This window comes from Bombina bombina, chromosome 5 (genome assembly GCF_027579735.1).
Source record: "Bombina bombina isolate aBomBom1 chromosome 5, aBomBom1.pri, whole genome shotgun sequence".
Lineage (NCBI taxonomy): Eukaryota > Metazoa > Chordata > Amphibia > Anura > Bombinatoridae > Bombina > Bombina bombina.
This window is the reverse complement of record NC_069503.1, coordinates 471,775,591-471,795,605: the sequence shown is the minus strand read 5'-3', so window position 1 is coordinate 471,795,605 and position 20,015 is coordinate 471,775,591. Positions and strand designations below refer to the sequence as shown.

Below are 20,015 nucleotides of genomic sequence, written 5' to 3'. Positions count from 1 at the left end.
AAATGCCTACTTATCAGAGAAAGCGTGATTGCTCTGTTTTAAACACTGAAGAGCAAGAGGGCGCTGATGATAACTGTTCTGACATACCCTCACACCAATCTCAAGGGGCCATGAGGGAGGTTTTGTCTGATGGAGAAATTTCAGATTCAGGAAAAATTTCTCATCAAGCTGAACCTGATGTTGTGACATTTAAATTTAAATTAGAACATCTCCGCGCACTGCTTAAGGAGGTGTTATCTACTCTGGATGATTGTGACAATTTGGTCATTCCAGAGAAATTATGTAAGATGGACAAGTTCCTAGAGGTTCCGGTGCCCCCCGACGCTTTTCCTATACCCAAGCGGGTGGCGGACATAGTAAATAAAGAGTGGGAAAAGCCCGGCATACCTTTTGTTCCCCCCCCTATATTCAAGAAATTATTTCCTATAGTCGACCCCAGAAAGGACTTATGGCAGACAGTCCCCAAGGTCGAGGGGGCGGTTTCTACTCTAAACAAACGCACTACTATTCCTATCGAAGATAGTTGTGCTTTCAAAGATCCTATGGATAAAAAATTAGAGGGTTTGCTTAAAAAGATTTTTGTACAGCAAGGTTACCTTCTACAACCAATTTCATGCATTGTTCCTGTCACTACGGCAGCGTGTTTCTGGTTCGAGGAACTAGAAAAGTCGCTCAGTAGAGAATCTTCGTATGAGGAGGTTATGGACAGAGTTCAAGCACTTAAATTGGCTAACTCTTTTTTGTTTTAGATGCAGCTTTGCAATTAGCTAGATTAGCGGCGAAAAATTCAGGGTTTGCTATCGTGGCGCGCAGAGCGCTTTGGCTAAAGTCTTGGTCAGCGGATGTGTCTTCCAAGACAAAATTGCTTAACATTCCTTTCAAAGGTAAAACATTATTTGGACCAGATTTGAAAGAGATTATTTCAGACATCACTGGGGGAAAGGGCCACTCCCTCCCACAGGATAGGTCTTTTAAGGCTAAAAATAAGCCTAATTTTCGTCCCTTTCGCAGAAACGGACCAACCTCTAATTCTGCATCCTCTAAGCAAGAGGGTAATACTTCACAACCCAAACCAGCCTGGAAACCAATGCAAGGCTGGAACAAGGGTAAGCAGGCCAAGAAGCCTACCACTGCTACCAAAACAGCATGAAGGGATAGCCCCCGATCCGGGACCTGATCTAGTGGGGGGCAGACTCTCTCTCTTTGCTCAGGCTTGGGCAAGAGATGTTCAGGATCCTTGGGCGCTAGAAATAGTTTCTCAAGGTTATCTCCTGGAATTCAAGGAACTACCCCCAAGGGGAAGGTTCCACAGGTCTCACTTATCCTCAAACCAAATAAAGAGACAGGCATTCTTACATTGTGTAGAAGACCTGTTAAAGATGGGAGTGATACATCCAGTTCCAATAAGAGAACAAGGAATGGGATTTTATTCCAATCTGTTCATAGTTCCCAAAAAAAGAGGGAACATTCAGACCAATTTTGGATCTGAAGATCCTAAACAAATTTCTCAGGGTACCATCGTTCAAAATGGAAACTATTCGAACGATCCTACCTACCACCCAGGAAAGTCAATTTATGACTACCGTGGATTTAAAGGATGCGTACCTACATATTCCTATCCACAAGGAACATCATCAGTTCCTAAGGTTCGCTTTTCTGGACAAGCATTACCAGTTTGTGGCACTTCCATTCGGATTAGCCACTGCTCCAAGGATTTTCACAAAGGTACTAGGGTCCCTTCTAGCGGTTCTAAGACCAAGGGGCATTGCAGTAGTACCTTACTTGGACGACATCCTAATTCAAGCGTCGTCCCTGTCAAAAGCAATAGCTCATACGGACATCGTCCTAGCCTTTCTCAGATCTCACGGATGGAAGGTGAACAAAGAAAAAAGTTCTCTGTCCCCGTCAACAAGAGTTCCCTTCTTGGGAACAATAATAGATTCCTTAGAAATGAGGATTTTTCTGACAGAGGTCAGAAAATCAAAACTTCTAAGCTCTTGTCAATTACTTCATTCTGTTCCTCGTCCTTCCATAGCGCAGTGCATGGAAGTAATAGGATTGATGGTTGCAACAATGGACATAGTTCCTTTTGCACGAATTCATCTAAGACCATTACAACTGTGCATGCTCAGACAGTGGAATGGGGATTATACAGACTTGTCTCCGATGATTCAAGTAGATCAAAAGACCAGAGATTCACTCCGTTGGTGGCTGACCCTGGACAATCTGTCACAGGGAATGAGCTTCCGCAGACCAGAGTGGGTCATTGTCACGACCGACGCCAGTCTAGTGGGCTGGGGCGCGGTCTGGGAATCCCTGAAAGCTCAGGGTCTATGGTCTCGGGAAGAGTTTCTTCTCCCGATAAACATTCTGGAACTGAGAGCGATATTCAATGCTCTCAGAGCTTGGCCTCAACTAGCAAAGGCCAAATTCATAAGGTTTCAATCAGACAACATGACGACCGTTGCATATATCAATCATCAGGGGGGAACAAGGAGTTCCCTGGCGATGAAAGAAGTGACCAAGATAATTCAATGGGCGGAGGATCACTCCTGCCACTTGTCTGCGATCCACATCCCAGGAGTGGAAAATTGGGAAGCGGATTTTCTGAGTCGTCAGACATTCCATCCGGGGGAGTGGGAACTCCATCCGGAAATCTTTGCCCAAATAACTCAATTATGGGGCATTCCAGACATGGATCTGATGGCGTCTCGTCAGAACTTCAAGGTTCCTTGCTACGGGTCCAGATCCAGGGATCCCAAGGCGACTCTAGTAGATGCACTAGTAGCACCTTGGACCTTCAACCTAGCTTATGTATTCCCACCGTTTCCTCTCATTCCCAGGCTGGTAGCCAGGATCAATCAGGAGAGGGCCTCGGTGATCTTGATAGCTCCTGCGTGGCCACGCAGGACTTGGTATGCAGACCTGGTGAATATGTCATCGGCTCCACCATGGAAGCTACCTTTGAGACAGGACCTTCTTGTTCAGGGTCCATTCGAACATCCGAATCTGGTTTCCCTCCAACTGACGGCTTGGAGATTGAACGCTTGATTTTATCAAAGTGTGGGTTTTCAGATTCTGTAATAGATACTCTGATTCAGGCTAGAAAGCCTGTAACTAGAAAAATTTACCATAAAATATGGAAAAAATATATCTGTTGGTGTGAATCCAAAGGATTTCCATGGGACAAGATAAAAATTCCTAAGATTCTATCCTTTCTACAAGAAGGTTTGGAGAAAGGATTATCTGCAAGTTCTCTAAAGGGACAGATCTCTGCTTTATCTGTTTTACTTCACAAAAGACTGGCAGCCGTGCCAGATGTTCAAGCATTTGTTCAGGCTCTGGTTAGGATTAAGCCTGTTTACAGACCTTTGACTCCTCCCTGGAGTCTAAATCTAGTTCTTTCAGTTCTTCAAGGGGTTCCGTTTGAACCTTTACATTCCATAGATATTAAGTTACTATCTTGGAAAGTTTTGTTTTTGGTTGCAATTTCTTCTGCTAGAAGAGTTTCAGAGTTATCTGCTCTGCAGTGTTCTCCGCCCTATCTGGTGTTCCATGCAGATAAGGTGGTTTTGCGTACTAAGCCTGGTTTTCTTCCGAAAGTTGTTTCTAACAAAATTATTAACCAGGAGATAGTTGTACCTTCTTTGTGTCCGAATCCAGTTTCAAAGAAGGAACGTTTGTTACACAATTTGGACGTAGTCCGTGCTCTAAAATTCTATTTAGAGGCTACTAAAGATTTCAGACAAACATCTTCCTTGTTTGTTGTTTATTCTGGTAAAAGGAGAGGTCAAAAAGCGACTTCTACCTCTTTCCTTTTGGCTTAAAAGCATTATCCGATTGGCTTATGAGACTGCCGGACGACAGCCTCCTGAAAGAATCACAGCTCACTCCACTAGGGCTGTGGCTTCCACATGGGCCTTCAAGAACGAGGCTTCTGTTGACCAGATATGTAAGGCAGCGACTTGGTCTTCACTGCACACTTTTGCCAAATTTTACAAATTTGATACTTTTGCTTCTTCGGAGGCTATTTTTGGGAGAAAGGTTTTGCAAGCTGTGGTTCCTTCCGTTTAGGTGACCTGATTTGCTCCCTCCCTTCATCTGTGTCCTAAAGCTTTGGTATTGGTTCCCACAAGTAAGGATGACGCCGTGGACCGGACACACCAATGTTGGAGAAAACAGAATTTATGCTTACCTGATAAATTACTTTCTCCAACGGTGTGTCCGGTCCACGGCCCGCCCTGGTTTTTTAATCAGGTCTGATGAATTATTTTCTCTAACTACAGTCACCACGGTATCATATGGTTTCTCCTATATATATTTCCTCCTGTCCGTCGGTCGAATGACTGGGGTGGGCGGAGCCTAGGAGGGATCATGTGACCAGCTTTGCTGGGACTCTTTGCCATTTCCTGTTGGGGAAGAGAATATCCCACAAGTAAGGATGACGCCGTGGACCGGACACACCGTTGGAGAAAGTAATTTATCAGGTAAGCATAAATTCTGTTTTTTCATGACATAATAGCAGTGGATTATTTTATATATAGTGCTAGTAGTCAAATTACAGGATGTGGGTCTATTTTTTTCTTTCTTCTTCTTCTAGTCCCCCTACTTTTAATTGACTTCAAATTTGTCTTAGAGATATTTTGCATATAAATTGTATTAGTAGATTATGTATTCGGTTAATATAATTTTGTAAAGAAACAATCAACTGTTCTTCTTTTTTTTCTTTTTTTTTTCTTTATTCAAGAATGTTTTATGGTAACTATAGTACAATACATTGATAAGATTTAATAAGGTTTTAAAATTGGCATTTGCTACCTATGAATTGGCATTTTTCAAATGAATTAAAAAGATTAAAAGCAAAGGCTGGGTTACCCAAATGTTTGTAATGTGATAGAGGAAGGTAAATTAGTGAACTGCCTCTATACAGGTGGTGGACGGGATAGCCTGCCCAATTCTATACATCCAGTCAAGTCGTGTCCTAACGGCACCCTCTCTTTATTAGGGGATCTTATTATCGGAACTAAAAAAGTTATAGTAATTTTGGTACACTTAGCCCCTCTCCCAATCCCACCGGTCTTTAGTTCTGTACAGTGTTGCTGTCCATAACTGTGGTCATTATTATGCCATATAAATGAGTTAAAGGGACATGAAACCCAACATTTTTCAACTTTCAACACTCAAATTTACTTCTCTAATTTACTTCCTTCTTTTGGTATTCTTTGTTGAAAAGCATACATGGGTAAGCTCAGGAGCAGAGAGGCACTACTGGGAGCTAGCTGTTGCTTGGTGGCAGCACATATATGCCACTTTTCATTGGTTAACACAATGTGTTCAGCTAGCTCCCACTAGTGAATTACTGCTGCTTCATCAAACAATACCAAAAAAACAATACATTTGATTTTGAAGCAAACTGGAAAGTTATTTAAAATTGTAAGCTCTATCTGAATTGGGAAAGAGAAAATGTGGGTTTCATTTCCATTTAATAATCTTTTTGAATCTTGAAGACTAGAGAAGAAAGAGAACCATTTTAAACAACTTTCCAGTTTACATATATCATCAAATTTGCATCATTTTTTTATCCTTTGTTGAAGGAGCAGCAGGGCAGTGCTTGGAAGTAACTGAGCACATTGGGTGAGCCTATGCTAAGAGGCATATATATTTAACCATGTACAGTATATTAATCAGCTGGTTATTTCACCTGTGCTCTAGTTCAGATCTCCTCACAATGTGGCCCGTTATGGAGAACAGGTTTAAAAACCAGTGACCTAGACAAACCAGGTGTTATTAGTGACTTATAATTTGTTCTGTTTTCTTTTGTTAATTCAAACATTATTTGTCTTTATAGAGAATCTTTGGAGTTTTTATAGTGCACAATCATCAATTATTGAAAAAAGTCAACCTTCAGTTGCTGTAATGCAGGAGGAATACAAACCATTTCTTCAGCCTTATGTGTTGACAGACATCATGTCCTACTTCACATTGCTTGTAGGAATATACTTTCCATCTGTAACAGGTTCAGTATTGCCAATAAGACTCATTATTACTAATTTGTCATAACAAAGTGGTTTGAATATGTTGATGATGACTGTATTGGTTGTGTAATAGGGCAGGTAAAAAGTGTATTAATATAACCGCTGTGCAAAACTGGGGAATGGGTAATAAAGGGATTATCTATCTCAGCGGTCGCCAACCAGTGCCTGGCTGGACATCAGTGAAAACCAACGGAGGAGTTAAATCACAATCTCCCTGCGCATGTTGGGTAGTACTGCAGAACTTACATAGCTAGATTGTATTCTTAACTCCTCCTGTCTGGTGCGCTGCTCAGAGGAAGATGATTCCATTCTAAAGCCAGCAGACGTTGGTATAGTCTTGGCTTGAAATAGTGGAATTAAAATATTTAAAAAAAATAAAATCTTTATCTTTTATTCTCATATTTCATTTATTTTCTTCCCTTTACCTATCTCTTTGTAGTAGTTTTCCTAATTCCATCAGATGGGCTTACATCACTGTTTGTCTTCCTCCCCTCCATCTTCTTTTTTTAAAAATTAAATAAAGTAATTATTTTTTATCAATTAATTAATTTTCACAAAGCCATTCCACCTGAATTCTAGTAATTGCCATCCAGCAGATCAGCCATATCCCACCAGTATTCTAGTAATTGCCAGTAACATCAGTCGTGGTTAGCTCACATCCATATTGAGAGCTTTCTGATATAAACTTAATTTAGGACTCCAACGTCTGTCCATGATCAGAAGTAGTTTTGAATAATTCCTAGCTGGGGAGGTGACTTGGAAGTCTTGTGGTCCTTTTAAAATTTCTTTTTTTCCACTTTCTACCTCTCTGTTTTCAGTTTAAAAGTTGTCACTCACCCTTAATCTGTAATTTGGAAGTATTCTCTCAGTTCTGTCATTCAGTTAATTCCAAAAAAAATTCTTAAAATGTGTATGTATATGTGTGTATATGTGTGTGTGTATATATATATATATATATATATATATATATATATATATATATAACATAATTTATGCTTACCTGATAAATTTATTTCTCTTGTAGTGTATCCAGTCCACGGATCATCCATTACTTATGGGATATATTCTCCTTCCCAACAGGAAGTTGCAAGAGTCCACCCACAGCAAAGCTGCTATATAGCTCCTCCCCTAACTGCCATTACCAGTCATTCGACCGAAAACATGCAGAGAAAGGAAAACCATATGGTGCAGTGGTGACTGTAGTTTAATGGAAAAATTACCTGCCTTAAAGTGACAGGGCGGGCCGTGGACTGGATACACTACAAGAGAAATAAATTTATCAGGTAAGCATAAATTATGTTTTCTCTTGTTAAGTGTATCCAGTCCACGGATCATCCATTACTTATGGGATACCAATACCAAAGCTAAAGTACACGGATGATGGGAGGGACAAGGCAGGTACTTAAACGGAAGTTACCACTGCCTGTAAAAAACCCTTTCTCCCAAAAATAGCCTCAGAAGAAGCAAGGTATCAAATTTGTTAAATTTGAAAAAGTATGAAACGCAGACCAAGACTCCGTCTTGTAATCTGTTCAACAGAAGCCACATTTAAAAAAGGCCCAAGTGAAAACCATAGCTCTAGTAGAATGAGCTGTAATCCCTTCAGGAGGCTGCTGTCCAGCAGTCTCATAAGCTAAATGAATTATGCTTTTTAACCAAAAAGACAGAGAGGTTGCTGAAGTCCTTTGACCTCTCCTCTGTCCAGAATAGACAACAAACAAGGCGAATGTTTGATGAAAATCTGTAGTAGTTTGTAAGTAAAACTTTAAAACACGAACCACGGATTAGGATACAAGAATGGAACAACAATCTCTTGAGTGATATTCTTGTTAGATACCACCTTAGGTAAAAACCCAGGTTGGTACACAGGACTACCTTATCCGTACGGAGAACCAGATAAGGAGAATCACATTGCAACGCAGATAACTCGGAGACTCTATGAGCTGAGGAAATAGCTACCAAAAAGGAACTTTCCAAGATAGAAGTTTGTTATCTATGGAATGAAAAGGTTCAAATGGAACTCCTTGAAGAACCTTAAGAACCAGCTTTAAGCTCCATGTTGGAGCAACATTTTTAACCACAGGCTTGGTTCTAACCAAAGCCTGACCAAATGCCTGAACGTCTAGAATACCTGCCAGACGCTTGTGCAAAAGAATAGACAGAGTAGAAATCTGTCCTTTTAAAGAACTAGCTGACAACCCTTTTCTCAAAATCATCTTGGAGAAAAGATAATATCCTGGGAATCCAGACTTTACTCCATGAGTAACCCTTGGATTCATAACAATAAGATATTTACACCATATCTTATGTTAAATTTTCCTAGAGACAGGCTTTTATGCCTGTATTAAGGTATCAATTACTGACTCGGAGAAGCCATGCTTTGATAACATCAAGCGTTCTGTCTCCAGGCAGTCCATCTCAGATTAGTTATATTTAGATGGTTGAAAAGACCCTGAGGTAGAGGGTCCTGTCTCAGAAGCAGAGACCGTGGTGGAAAGGATGACATGTCCACCAGATCTGCATACCAGGTCCTGCGTGGCCACGCAGGCGCTGTCAAAAGCACCAAAGCACTCTCCTGCTTGATCTTGTGCAAACCCCTCCGGAGGGAATTCCCACTCCCCCGGATGAAAAGTCTGACGACTTAGAAAATCTGCCTCCCAGTTCTCAACACCTGGGATAGGGATAGCTTTTAGACAAGAGTGAGTCTCTGTCCAGTGAATTATTTTAAGACTTCTAACATTGCTAGGGAACTTCTGTTCCCCCTTGATGGTTGATGTAAGCCACAGTCGTGATATTGTCCGACTGAAATATGATGTACCTCAGAGTTGCTAACTGAGGCCAAGTCTGAAGAGCATGGAATATCGCTCCCAGTTCCAGAATATTCATTAGAAGGAGGGTCTCCTCCTGAGTCCACTATCCCTGAGCCTTCAGGGAGTTCCAGACTGTATCCCAACCTAAAAGGCTGGCATCTGTTGTAACAATTGTCCCATCTGACCTGCGGAAGGTCATACCCTTGGACAGATGGACCCGAGATAGTCACCAGAGAAGAGAATCTCTGGTTTCTTGGTCCGGATTTAACAGGAGAACAAATCTGTGTAATCCCCGTTCCTCTGGCTGAGCATGCATAGTTGCAGTGGTCTGAAATGTAGGCGTGCAAACGGTACTATGTCCCTTGCCGCTACCATTAAGCCGATTACATTCATGTACTGAGCCACCAAAGGGCGCGGATGGAATGAAGAACACGGCAGAAATTTATAAACTTTGACAACCTGGACTCCGTCAGGTAAATTTTAATTTCTACAAAATCTATCAGAATCCCTAGGAGGGAAACCCTTGATATTGGGGATAGAGAACTCTTTCCTTGTTCACTTTCCACCCATGCGATCTCAGAAATGCCAGTACTATGTCCGTATGAGACTTGGCAACTTGGATGTTTGACGCCTGTATCAGGATGTCGTCTAAATAAGGGGCCACTTCTATGCCCCGCGGCCTAAGGACCGCCAAAGTGACCCCAGAACCTCCATAAAGATTCTAGGGGCTGTAGTTAACCCAAAGGAAAGAGCTACAAACTGGTAATGCCTGTCTAGAAAGGCAAACCTGAAAAAACGATGGTGATCTTTATGCATCGTAATGTGAGGATAAGCATCCTTCAAATCCATTGTAGTCCTCTATTGACTCTCCTGGATTATAGTTAAGATGGTACGAATAGTTTCCATCTTAAATGATAGAGTTCTAAAGAATTTGTTTAAGATCTTTTAGATCCAAAATAGGTCTGAAGGTTTCCTTTCCTTGGGAACCACAAACCGATTTGAGGAAAACTGTGTCCCTGTTCCTCTATTGGAACTGAATGGGTCACGTACACAATGCAAGAATGTCTCTTTCTTTATCTGGTTTGCAGATAAATGTGAAAGGCAAAAACTCCCCTTTTTTGGGGGGGAAAGCTTTGAAATCCAGAAGATATCTCTGGGGTATAATTTCCAATGCCCAGGGATCCTGGGCATCTCTTGCCCACGCCTGGGCGAAGAATGAAGTCTGCCCCCTATAGGATCCGTTACCAGATAGGGGTCCGTTCCTCATGCTGTTTTAGAGGCAGCAGCAGGCTCCTTGACCTGCTTATCTTTGTTCCAGGTCCGGTTGTCTCCAGACCGCCTTGGACTGAGCAAAAGTTCCCTCTTATTTTGCCTTAGAGGAAGTTGATGCCACACCTGCCTTGAATTTTCGAAAGGCACGAAAATTAGGCCTTTTTTGTCCCTTGAATTGGACCTGTCCTGAGGAAGGGCATGATCTTTTCCTCCAGTGATATAAGTAATAATCTCCTTCAAACTAGGCCTGAATAGGGTCTGCCCCTTGAAGGGAAGTTAAGTAGCTTATTTATTAAAGTCACGACAGCTGACCATGATATAAGCCATAGCGCTCTGCGCACCAGTATAGTAAAAAACAGAATTCTTAGCCGTTAGTCTAGTCAAAGGAACAAAGGCATCAGAAAACAAAGGAATTGGCTAGCTTAAGTGCTCTAAGCTTGTCAAATATATTCATCCAATGGAGCCTGTAAAGCCTCATCAAGAGACTCAAACCAGAATGCCACAGCAGCAGTGACAGGAGCAATGCGTGCAAGGGGCTGCAGGATAAAACCTTGTTGAATAAACATTTTTTATCCATTGGATCTAAAAAAGCACAACAGTCCTCGCCAGAGGTAGTTGTACGCTTAGCTAGAGTAGAAACTCTTCTCTCCACCTTAGGAACTGTCTGCCATAAGTCCCGTGTGGTGGCAACTATTAGAAAACATTCTTCTAAAAAATAGGAGGGGAAGAGAACGGCACACCTGGTCTATCCCATTCCTTATGAAAAATTTTAGTAAACCTCTTTAGGTATTGGAAAAACATAAGTACACACCGGCACTGCATATTATTTATCCAGTCTACACAATTTCTCTGGCACTGCGATTGTACACATTCATTCAGAGCAGCTAAAGCCTCCCTGAGCAACAAGTGGAGGTTCTCAAGCATAAATTTTAAATGTAGAAATATCAGAATCAGGTTAAATCATCTTCCCTGAGTCACAAATATTACCCACAGACTAAGCATATTGTTAGGTAGTATCAGACATGGTTCTTAAAGCGTCTGTATGCTCTGTATCTACCCCCAGAGCTGTTTTGCTTTCCTTTAATTTCAGGTAGTCTGACTAATACTGCTGCCAGTGTATTATACACAACCTTTGCCATGTCTTGTAAAATAAACGCTATGGGCGCCATTGATATACTTGGCGCCATTTGAGCGGGAGTCCCTGGAGCGGGAGTCAAAGGGTCTGACACGTGGGGAGAGTTAGTCGGCATAACTTCCCCCTCGACAGAATCCTCTGGTAAAATAAACGCTATGGGTGCCCTTGATGTACTTGGCGCCATTTGAGCGTGAGTCCCTAAAGCGGGAGTCAAAGGGTCTGACACGTGGGGAGAGTTAGTCGGCATAACTTCCCCCTCGACAGAATCCTCTGGTGATAATGTTTTTAAATACAAAAAATGATCTTTATTGTTTAACATGAAATCAGTACATCTGGTACATATTCTAAAATGGGGTTCCACCATGGCTTTAAACATAATAAACACAGAGCCTCCTCTATGTTAGACATGTTAGAACTAATAAAGAGACTAGTAATCTTGGAAAACACTTTAAATCAAGTTAACAAGCAAATATAACAAACGTTACTGTGCCTTTAAGAGAAACAAATTTTGTCAAAATTTGAAAAACAGTGAAAAAAGGCAGTAAATCAAACGAAATTTTTACAGTACATGTAATAAGTTAACAGAGCATTGCACCCACTTGCAAATGGATGATTAACCCCTTAATGCAAAAAACAGATAAAAAAAAAAAAAACGACATTTTTTTAAACAGACACAACAAAACTGCCACAGCTGAGCTGTGGATTACCTTCCCTATAACTGTTTCTATGCAAAATTTAAGCCAGCCATGTGGAAAAATTAGGCCCCAATAAGTTTTATCACCAAACATATGTTAAAAAACGATTAAACATGCCAGCAAACGTTTTAAAACACATTCTTATAAGAGTATGTATGTCTATTAATAAGCCTGATCCAGTCGCTATCACTGCATTTAAGGCTTTACTTACATTACTTCGGTATCAGCAGTATTTTCTTAGTCAATTCCATTCCTTAGAAAAATATATTACTGCACATACCTTAGCATATATCTCTATCAATCAGCCTGGTACCAGTCGCTTTCACTGCATTTAAAGGCTGTACTTACATTACTTCGGTATCAGCAGTATTTTCTTAGTCAATTCCATTCCTTAGAAAAATATTTTACTGCACATACCTTATTTGCAGGAAAACCTGCACGCCATTCCCCCTCTGAAGTACCTTACTCCTCAGAATGTGTGAGAACAGCAACTGGATCTTAGTTATGTCTGCTAAGATCATAGAAAAAACGCAGGCAGATTCTTCTTCCAAATACTGCCTGAGATAAACAGCACACTCCGGTGCCATTTAAAAATAACAAACTTTTGATTGAAGAAATAAACTAAGTATAAAAAACCACAGACTCTCACGACCTCCTATCTATGTTGAGACTTGCAAGAGAATGACTGGTAATGGCAGTTAGGGGAGGAGCTATATAGCAGCTTTGCTGTGGGTGGACTCTTGCAACTTCCTGTTGGGAAGGAGAATATATCCCATAAGTATTGGATGATCCGTGGACTGGATACACTTAACAAGAGAAATATATATATATATATATATATATATATATATATATATATATATATATATATATATAATCAATACACAGCAGTTTAGCACACATGATACTTTCCTTATAACCGGGGTGCTCAGCAACATATTTCATAGACCTCCAACAAATGCAGGCACTCACCGGGTTTGAAGTGACAAAAAACTTTATTCCAACAGAGTGACGTTTCAGGGTTTTTCCCCCGTCCTCAGACTGTTGTTTGAAACGAACCTCTGTTGGAATAAAGTTTTTTGCCACTTCAAACCCGGTGAGTGCCTGCTTTTGTTGGAGGTATATAAAAAAAAAATATATATATGTGTGTGTGTGTGTGTATATGTGTGTGTGTATATATATATATATATATATATATATATATATATATATATATATAGTGTGTGTGTGTGTGTGTATATATATATATATATATATATATATATATATATATATATATATATACACACACACACACATTATAGAGGTTTGTACCTTTTAAAAAAAAAAAATCATGTTAGAGTGGTCCACGGGATTCAAAATTGTGAGTTTAGTGGTCCCTGAGGTTCGAAAGGTTGGCGACCCCTGATCTATCTTTTTAAACAATAACAAATATGGAGTAGACTGAATCTCTGTTTTTGTTTACTTCTGCTTAGTTTTTCCTAATGCGCTGCATTCTTGTAGTATTTACTATGGTGCTTCAATATTTGTAGAACAATAAAGGTGGCTCTAGATTGGTTTTTATGTCGCTAGAGCTTTGAAGTATTCTTTTTGTCTACTCTTGTCCGGGTGAAAATAGCAGAAGGCTTTCAAGGATTCTTTTTCTCAATGGCTTTATTTGTGAGTAGTTTATGTCCCTTATTTTTAGATGAGTTCTTACTTTACCAAATCTCTAGCCTCACATTGGACCATTTTTTTTTTTATTTAACTCTCTGTTGACCATTTATGCAACACAACCACCTACTCAGTCTTGCTGATGTTTCTCCAGCCTTATGTTTATTGTAATCAAATAGCATTTCCTTTAATCCATTCCTTAAAGGGACAGTTTAACCAAAAAATGTTCTCCCCTTTATTTGTTCCTAATGATCCAGTTAACCCGCTGGAGTGTATAAACGTGTTTACAAATAGTTAATTTACCTTTTATTTCTGCATTTGAAAGAGATAATTAAGCTTTAGCTACTTATACCGTTTCTATGCTTAAAGGGATATGAAACCCAATTGTTTTCTCACATGATTTAGACAGATTATGTAATGTTAAATAGCGTTACAATTTATTTATATTATCAAATTGGTTTCATTCTCTTTGTATCGTTTGTTGAAATTATTGGTAGATGTACCATGCCTCTTGTCATTGAATTTCAGCTAGCTCCCAGTAGTGCATTACTGTTCCTTCAATAACGGATACTAAGAGAATGAAGCAAATTAGATAATATAAGTAAATTGAAAAATTGTTTAAAATTGTATGCTCTATCTTAATCATGATACAAACTTTTTGGGTTTCATGTTCCTTTTAATTTCTTCTGCTGGCTATGATTACAAAGCTTTTATATAGCCAATGCTCACACTCCCAGTTAAGATAAAAATAAGTAATGTTCATTTTTAATTGTTCTCGCCAGCATGCGTGTGTATAGAAAGTGATAAATTAAGAAGATCTGCTTTCCCTGCAAGTGCAGCCCATTTTAATGTGGTTTCAAAAAGCAAAAACAGCTTTATTTCATATACAATAATAAACCTAAAGAAGCAATTTCTCATACATTTTATACTCTGCAGCTGATATAACAAGTCATGGAAAACCAATTTAAGGGAATATGAAAACCTGTATGCTTAGGATAAATCAATTTCTTCATATGCAGATAACTAATCTAACTCACCTTTATTGTCTTTTATTTAAATTTTCCTTCTGTTACTGTTGTGAACAATCCATTTTTTTCAGTGTAAGTGGGTCCTGGACAATGTTCCCTCTAAGGCCAGTTTTGTGTGTGGTCCAGCAGTGAACCAGTTAATTAGGTAACCGCACCCTGCAATCAGTAAACACTGCACAATGCTAAATGCAAGGTATGGTTCTCTAATTAACTGTTTGACTGCTGGACAGCACACAAAACTGGCTTTAGAGGGAACACTGGTCCTGGATTGGATTTGAACTAAAGCAACAACAAAGAGTATGGATTTTTATAGGGGATAAGATATCTAAAAGACTTTTGGACAATTTCTATTTAACTCTAAGTAGCATAAAGTTATAACCCCACCGCTTTATGAGATTTGTTAAAATTTCAAATATAATATTGATTTGTAGTAAATTTAAACCATGGTTTTGCGTCATACTGTTCTTCCTTAACATCACTACTTAAATACTTGGAGAATAATACATGTATAAATCTTATATATATTTTTATATATATATATATATATATATATATATATATATATATATCTATATACACACACAATGTTCTTATACAGAAATATGGTTTCAATAATGTCACTGTTGATTGAATATACTTTTCTGTTAAATGTCTATTTAAGGTATCATGGCTGGATCCAACAGATCTGGGGACCTAAAGGATGCTCAGAAGTCTATCCCAACTGGAACCATTTTGGCTATTGCAACAACATCATTTATATGTATCCTTTAGGATTTTTCTAGTAACCATGACTATAACCAACAAAAGTGATATTGAATACTTTGTAAAGCTCTGCAGGGAACTAATTTGATTGTTGAAGTGTATCCCCATTCCATAGCAATTTATTTTTATGTATTTATATTTTTATTTATTATTGATTAATAATAGTAACATATAAATGTGAATCATGTCAACACAACTATATTATGTTCCGTATCATTTTTTATAGTTGTTAAATAAATAAGATTATTACAGAATAAAAACAAAATCAGTTGTGATTTTTTGTTTTCTTTCATGATGGAAGCAGTTGTCGTATCTGCTAAATGGACTTACAAGGTAAACATAATCTTTCATGATAAAGATAGGGCATGCCATCTTAGAACCCTTTTAAATTCACTTCTGTTATTTTGTTCTCTTTGTATACTTTGTTAAAAATCATATTACGTATGCTTAGCAGCAGCATACATGGTTTTGTGTATTTGTCCAACATAACTTTGGACTGAAATAATGGGCAAAAAAAATGTAAATTATGATGTAATTTAGTTTTTACATGAATATGGCACCATGTTTAACTTTGGTTAAAGGTGCAGGCAAAAATGTTTTTACTGCTTTGAAAAAAAATAAGCAATGTGCCCACAGAAAATTATGTAACTATTTTTTATTTATTTTTTTATTATTATTTTTTAAATACGCAACTTTGACCTTGCTTTGTTGTCTACAATATTCTGGGGAATAATTTGCATTAGGGAATCAACATGGATTGGATTAAAACTCTCACTTTTTTAATTTTGCTTGGTTATATTTTTGACTGCCAAAATTTTCCAGCAATTGCATATAATCTGACATTTTCCTTAATAAACGTACAGATCTTTCCTGCGTAGTTCTGTTTGGTGCCTGTATTGAAGGTGTACTTTTACGAGACAAGTGAGTTTATATTTTGAAAATAACTACTAGAATCTGATAACCATTTTATTAAAAACATGTCCAATTTAAGATTTAAAAAAAAAAGGTGGAATATAGTAAAACTGTGAGAGCACTCTATAAATCCAAATTCACTAAAAAGTATTGATGTCCACTTCAATGTTTAGGAAGTCTAAACTATTATCCCATATTGTATCACGGTTATAGAAAATACTGAGTCTTACCTACATTAAAACTTAAGCAGACTTAGGTGGAATAGCATTTGATCTCTCAGAAATATAAAAATTAGTTATTACAAATATGATTGTTTCATTTTCAGATTTGGTGCAGCAGTTAGTGGTCAGTTGGTGATTGGTATTTTAGCGTGGCCATCTCCGTGGGTCATTGTTATTGGTTCATTCTTTTCCACCTGTGGTGCTGGTCTTCAGAGTTTGACTGGTGCCCCACGCCTGCTGCAGGCTATTGCTAGAGATGGAATAGTGCCTTTCCTTCAGGTAACGTACAATACATTCATTTAAACAATCTAACGTCTAAATAATATATACAAAATACACAAGTGCAATGTAAAATACTGAAAGCTATTTCCATCTTATATTTCTAGGTCTTCTTTCTTTCCCACTCCCCTTTTTTGACACAAAAACCCCATTTGAATATAGGCACCCTGGCCATCTTACTTAAAGGGATATTCCAGCCAAAATTGGAATCCACATGAATACATTTCCATTTTGAATAAAAGCATTTTTTAATATAGATGTTTTAGCAAAAATGCTTCTAATAAAAGCTATAGCTGCTTCAAAAAATGTATTTAAAGGGACAGTCTAGGCAAAAATAAACTTTCATGATTCAGATAGAGCATGAAATTTTAAACAATTTTCCAATTTACTTTTATCACCAATTTTGCTTTGTTCTCTTGGTATTCTTAGTTGAAAGCTTAACCTAGGAGGTTCATAAGCTAATTTCTTAGACCTTGAAGGCCACCTCTTTTCAGATTGCATTTTAACAGTTTTTCACCACTAGAGGGTGTTAGTTCACATATTTCATAAAGATAACACTGTGCTTGTGCACGTGAAGTTATCTGGGAGCAGGCACTGATTGGCTAGACTGCAAGTCTGTCAAAAGAACTGAAAAAAGGGGCAGTTTGCAGAGGTTTAGATACAAGGTAATCACAGAGGTTAAAAGTATATTATTATAACTGTGTTAGTTATGCAAAACCGGGGGAATGGGTAATAAAGGGATTATCTATCTTTTAAAACAATAAAAATGCTGGTGTAGACTGTCCCTTTAAGTATGCACCGTGCACCAGCAATTTAAACACAGCACTTGATCAGAGAGCCTAAGGTGCTTGTACCATCTGGAAATGACTTAATTTGTTAATTGCTGACATGGTACAAGCCCCACTGGCTCTCTGAGCAGCTGCAGTATGTAAAATGCTGGTGCACTGAGAATATCTAGCTATGCTTCACGTGCAACAGTTATAACTTTTAATAGAAGCATTATTGCCAATACATGTATATTACAAATGTGTTTCTCTTCAGAGATGTAATTCATCTATGTGCATTTAAATTTTGACTGGAAAGTTCCTTTAAAGGAAATAAAACGCTGTCAGATTGTGATATAAAAAGTATTAGTTATATGTAGTTAAACAGACTGGACTCTATTATACTCCACTCAGGCATTTGATGCACATTCTAGAGGCCCATTTATAAGCAGCTCCCATTGCTTTATTGGCACTGAAACTTTACTCTTATTTTTCTCAATGTTTAAAACAACTTATTTAAAAAAAAAAAAAAAAAAAGTCTGCTTATAATTTTTAAGCTAATCTTTGTTTTCAGTATATCATTCTGTTTAGCATATATTTACTATTTAAGGGATACTAAACCCAAATTTTTTTCTTTCATAATTCAGAGCATGAAATTTTAGGCAACTTTCTAATTTACTCCTATTATCATTTTTTTCATTATTTTGCTATCTTTGTTTAAAAAATAAAGGAATCTAAGCTAAGGAGCCAGACCATTTTTGGTTCAGCACATTGGATAGTGCTTGTTGATTGGTATGTGCATTTAGCCACCAATAAACAAGCACTATCCAGGGTGCTGAACCAAAAATGGTCCGTCTCCTAAGTTTACATTCTTGCTTTTCAAATAAAGATAGCAAGAGAATGAATACAAATTGATAATAGGAGTAAATTAAAATCGTATGCTCTATCTGAATCATGAAAAAAATGGGTTTAGGAGACCTTTAATGTCCCTTTATGATTTGGTAACATTCAACATAAATAGGACAAATATTCTGTGTAAACATTATTTTTAAGTGTATGTTATATTAGTAAAGCTTTTTCTAACGTATTCATAATATTAATCTTTCTTTAGTTTTAAAAGCTTGTATCCGTTTTGTTCTGTTCATATATTAATGATTTTTTTTTCTTCAAAAATGAGATCCTACTGCCATCCTCTGGTTACTAGTTGCACAATAAATTAAGAAAGATGCTAAATATATTTCTGTAAGTGCACATTTATTGAAATTTTTCTATACACTGAGTTTGTCTTCACCATTGACTTTTATGTCCCATTTTGAAAATGTTTTGAAACACAGTGCATAATAAGTTTCTGATGGTAGCCTATAGCAAGCCTGCATGAAAATATGTATTAATCTATTTTTTTAAATCGACCACCCTTTGCCATAACTTATGATCAGCTCCGCATCCATTATTTTTAAGGGGGTTTTCCTCCATCTTGAAGAAGAGCACTACAGCCAATCATCATCTGTAATACTCTTCCTGGTGAGACTGATACTTTCAAAATCATTTTATCATGGTGTGTGTAGACATGGTTTCCAAACAGCATGCCTCTGGGACCTCAGGTGTAGCATTGACTGCCGGAATTTAACATTGCACAAGCAAATGCAGCCCGTCCCTGCTCTCACACAACCTAGTGCATGAGAGCAGGGCTTGTCAGTCATCCTGGATGAAAGAGTCCAGTATGTTTGACATCTGCAGCTTCTGAGGTTGCAGACGGGTTAAAAAAAAAAGGTAAAAAAAAAAGTGCTTCTTACCTTTCAGTTGCAGCTTCTGCTGTATTGAGACCTGACACTTAATTTGCTGATATAAGGCATTGTGAGCTTCTGCCTTCAGTCTCAATAGAAGAGTGTCACAGCTTCTGATAGGCTGCATTGATCATCTTCACAAAGGCAGAATAAATAAAAAATTAAAAAAGACTGGCTAGCTAGGAGTACTATGGGTAAGGTATTACGAGAGTAAAGGGGGTTAATTTAAAATTTTATAAACAAAAAATATTTTTCTTTCCTATGGCATGGAGAGTCCACAGCGTCATTCCAATTACTAGAGGGATATTTAACTCCTAGCCAGCAGGAGGCAAAGAGCACCCCAGCAAAGCTGTTACGTGTAACTTCCCTTACCCTTATCCCCAATCATTCTCTTTGCCTCTGTCAATGGAGGATGTGCGAAGATGATGTCTGAAAATATTTAATCCTTTAATGGGTACTTTTCCTTGCAAGCAAGGATTGGGGTCTAGCTGTGTCCACCTCAATCTCTTTAGTAAGAGTAATGGTGGCTTTTAGCAGTTAGATGGCAGCAAGGTTGTCTTTGCTTTACTTCTAACACCATTGCTACCCCTTTGTAGAAAACCAGAGTTGGTTACTCAGTTTTTTTATCTACAGGTCCCTGATAGAGAGTTCAGTGTTCTGTCACA

The 20,015-nt window shown here is 38.2% G+C and overlaps 1 protein-coding gene across 1 annotated transcript in view; it reads left to right on the top strand.

Annotated features, from left to right (window-relative positions):
* Positions 1-20,015, top strand: part of SLC12A7 (solute carrier family 12 member 7) — a 468,927-nt gene that overhangs the window by 281,261 nt on the left and 167,651 nt on the right. The window contains exons 9-12 of the mRNA XM_053714358.1: positions 5,849-6,016; positions 15,290-15,388; positions 16,254-16,311; positions 16,628-16,802. Of these exons, the coding sequence (XP_053570333.1) occupies positions 5,849-6,016; positions 15,290-15,388; positions 16,254-16,311; positions 16,628-16,802 (500 nt within the window). The remainder of the gene's footprint in view (positions 1-5,848; positions 6,017-15,289; positions 15,389-16,253; positions 16,312-16,627; positions 16,803-20,015) is intronic.